At 39.8% G+C, this 3628-nt stretch overlaps 1 protein-coding gene across 1 annotated transcript; it reads left to right on the plus strand.

Moving 5' to 3' along the window:
* Positions 1–823: 823 nt before the first annotated feature.
* Positions 824–2695, plus strand: LOC132182454 (cytochrome P450 76T24-like). Its single transcript, XM_059595706.1, has 2 exons — positions 824–1877; positions 1974–2695. Exons 1-2 carry the CDS (start codon positions 975–977, stop codon positions 2580–2582), a joined length of 1512 nt encoding a protein of 503 aa, XP_059451689.1. The 5' UTR covers positions 824–974; the 3' UTR covers positions 2583–2695.
* Positions 2696–3628: the final 933 nt, after the last annotated feature.

Consider the following 3628-nt stretch of genomic DNA (forward strand, 5'->3'; position numbering starts at 1 on the left):
CTATAAACTTTGAAAAAGACGAAGTGTTTGGATGCTTAGCTTGGACCGAGCCCCTCCAGCAATGAATGTGGCCCTCCCTATAATATGACATCTTTGGATTTTTCTCCATATACGTACAATGGTTGTCTATAGACTTTGAAACAGTCTCCGAGCTCTTCTTTTTAAGCCTATAAACTTTTAAAAAGACGAAGTGTTTGGATGCTTAGCTTGGACTGAGCCCCTCCAGCAATGAATGTGGCCCTCCCATTAATATGACATCTTTGGATTTTTCTCCATATACGTTCAATGGCTGTCTATAGACTTTGAAACAATCTCCAAGCTCTTCTTTTCAAGCCTATAAACTTTGAAAAAGATGAAGTGTTTGGATGCTTAGCTTGGACCGAGCCCCTCCAGCAATGAATGTGGCCCTCCCTTTAATATGACATCTTTGGATTTTTCTCCATATACGTACAATGGTTGTGTATAGACTTTGAAACACTCTCCGAGCACTTCTTTACAAGCCTATAAACTTTGAAAAAAACAAAGTGTTTGGATGCTTAGCTTGAACTGAGCCCCTCCAGCAATGAATGTGGCCTTCCCTTTAATATGACATCTTTGGATTTTTCAACATATACGTACAATGGCTGTGTATAAACTTTGAAACAGTCTCCGAGCTCTTCTTTTCATAAGATGTTACTTGATTTTTCGTAGATTGTCATTGATTGTGTATGAACATTAGAAAAAATGTGCATGTTTGACTGTCTTATCTTTTCCAGCCTTGGTGCTATTAATTTCTACCTCGTGCTAAGAATTGGTGCTCTTCTTTGACTGTCTCTTTTATAGTAGAAGAAAGAAGGAGGTAAGAGTAAGACCATATATTGGGTGACATTGCATAAATACCCCCCTTATCATCTAACTTTTGATCAAGGCATATGCACGCAAGCCCATTGCTTTCTTATGCTAACTACTTCTAAGCACAAAGCAAAACTGAGTGAATGGAGTACCTAGCATTTGTGCTGCTACTTCCCTTTGTGTTGGCATCTATTCATGTGCTGGCCTCTGGCCTAATAGCCAGGAAATCTGGCTCGCCAAGACTTCCTCCAGGCCCCAAGCCTTTTCCAATCATTGGAAACATCTTGGAGCTCGTAGGAAACCAACCCCACGTAGTCGTTTCCAAGCTCTCCAAAACTTATGGACCCCTAATGACTCTCAAGTTCGGGAGCATCACAACCATAGTTGTTTCCTCTCCAGATCTAGCCAAAGAAGTACTGCAAAAACACGACCAAGTCTTTTCCGGCCGACCCGTCCCGGATGCTATCCGAGCACTCGACCACCACAAATTTGCAATGGCATGGCTGCCTGCCACATCGAGTCGTTGGAGAAACCTCAAGAAAGTTTCTGCCACGCAAATATTTGCTACACAAAAGCTTGATTCCACCCAAGCCATTAGGAAAAAAAAGGTGCAACAACTAGTAGACCATGTCAAAGAAACTTGTAATAGTGGTCAAGCGGTAGATATTGGTCAAATAGCCTTCACGACTAGCCTGAATGCCATATCAAACACAATTTTCTCTACTGACTTGGCAGAGTATTGTTCAACTAAGTCCCAAGAGTTTCTGGAAGACGTATTTGGTACCAAGGAAGCAGTTGGAAAGCCGAATGTTGCAGACTATTTCCCTATACTTCGTTTTGTTGACCCACAAGGTGTACGCCGAAGGACGACAATTTATTTTAGAAAATGTTTTAGGACTCTTGATGGTATAATCAATGAACGATTACAATTAAGAGCATCATCAAAGGGTTCTAAGGCAAGCAGTGATATACTTGATTCCCTCCTCGATATCAATCAAGACGATAATTCAGAATTGAGCAGCGACGACATCAGAAATTTGCTTCTGGTGAGTGACTACCTTTCTTGAACTTTTCTTTCCTTTCAATTATATTTTGATAAGCAATAAACTTAGGCAAAGTGCTCACGCACTACTTTATACCAGACTTTTTTTCTTGCGGGGGTCGACACAATATCAACCACAGTGGAATGGGCAATGGCAGAGTTACTACGTAACCCTGAAAAAATGGGAAAAGCCCGGAAAGAGCTTGAAGAAGTGCTTGGCAAGGACGGACTTGTTCAAGAATCAGATATCTTAAAGTTGCCTTATCTACGAGCAATAGTGAAAGAAATCTTTCGTTTGCACCCAGCAGCACCTTTCCTAACTCCCCACAAAGCCGAGATTGACAAAGAGGTGTGTGGCTTTATTGTGCCCAAGAATGCACAAATACTAGTAAACGTGTGGGCAATGGGACGGGATACAAGCATATGGCCAAACCCAAATTTGTTTGAGCCTGAAAGATTTTTAGAGAAGGATATAGACTTCAAAGGCAGAGATTTCGAGCTCATTCCCTTTGGAGCAGGAAGAAGGATTTGCCCTGGATGGCCTTTGGCCGATCGGATGGTGCATATGATATTAGCCTCTCTTGTCCACAATTTCAATTGGAAACTTGCAGATGAGATGAAGGCAGAAGATATGGACATGAGAGAGAAGTTTGGGCTTTCCGTACATAAAGCCGAGCCCCTCCGGGCTATTCCCATTAGACCCATGTAATTTTCCTTGTTTCTTGTTGTAGCCTAATATGGATATATGTGCATGTCTTTAGACATCTATGTATGAAGCAAGGATTTTGTGCATATGCAGAATAAACGACTAGGCTTATCGCTTGTGATGTGACATGTGACAATCACATATCGAGCCAATGCATCAATGGCTCGATCAACCGAGCACTATAGCAGGCTGCAAAAAATAAGAAATGATAGAATTCATTATATTTTTAACAATATTTTAATTATCTTTATAGTGAATAGATGAATCTACCATTAAATTTGTGTAGGGTCTACATGAGTCCACAAATCTAATTATTGATATATTGAATTTGTAATATGAGATTGGGGAAAATATTGAAAAAATATTGGCGTGAATCATTTTTCAGCTGATAACACACAAAACTTTCATTCTTTAGATTTTCTGATTTTTAAATAGTTTTAGTGTAAGGAAGAGTTCTTGAGTAGCAAAGCCTAGCAAAAGTGGATTATCTGTATAGAAGTTCAAATTTTGGGTTTAAGTGGAGTTTCTAATGTATATTATATAAACCCTCGTTTTTTTTTTTTTTTTTAATGAAGTTATTTAATTCGCCATTGTAATACACGTATAAAGTATACGTAAACGTGTTTATAATGACCATACCAGAGTAACTTAGTGTATCGAACTTTACAAAATTTTTAATCTCACCCTTCAATTATGATTTTCAATTATATCCTAACCAAGGGGTGAGAAATTCCCAAAATACTCTCTCTCTCTCTTTCGTTTCTCTTACTCTCTCTTGTGGGTGTGGCCGAAATTAGGGTTTTGGAGCTCACGATAGGGTTCTTCACCATTTCTAACTCTTGGGTTGTAGATTTGTTGTGTTGGAACTTCAATCTCTCTATATAGTCCATGGTAAGAATATAAAACCTAAATTTTCCACCTATTAGGTTGATTTTGGGGGATAATGCTTTAGGGGGACGACGGGACGATCGGCGTGAGGGGGACGACCGGCATGATTGACTAGAATATCGGAGCTGTGCGTGGGAGACGATCTGATTGGGCTGTTTGGA

Source organism: Corylus avellana, chromosome ca5 (assembly GCF_901000735.1).
Source record: "Corylus avellana chromosome ca5, CavTom2PMs-1.0".
Taxonomy (NCBI): domain Eukaryota; kingdom Viridiplantae; phylum Streptophyta; class Magnoliopsida; order Fagales; family Betulaceae; genus Corylus; species Corylus avellana.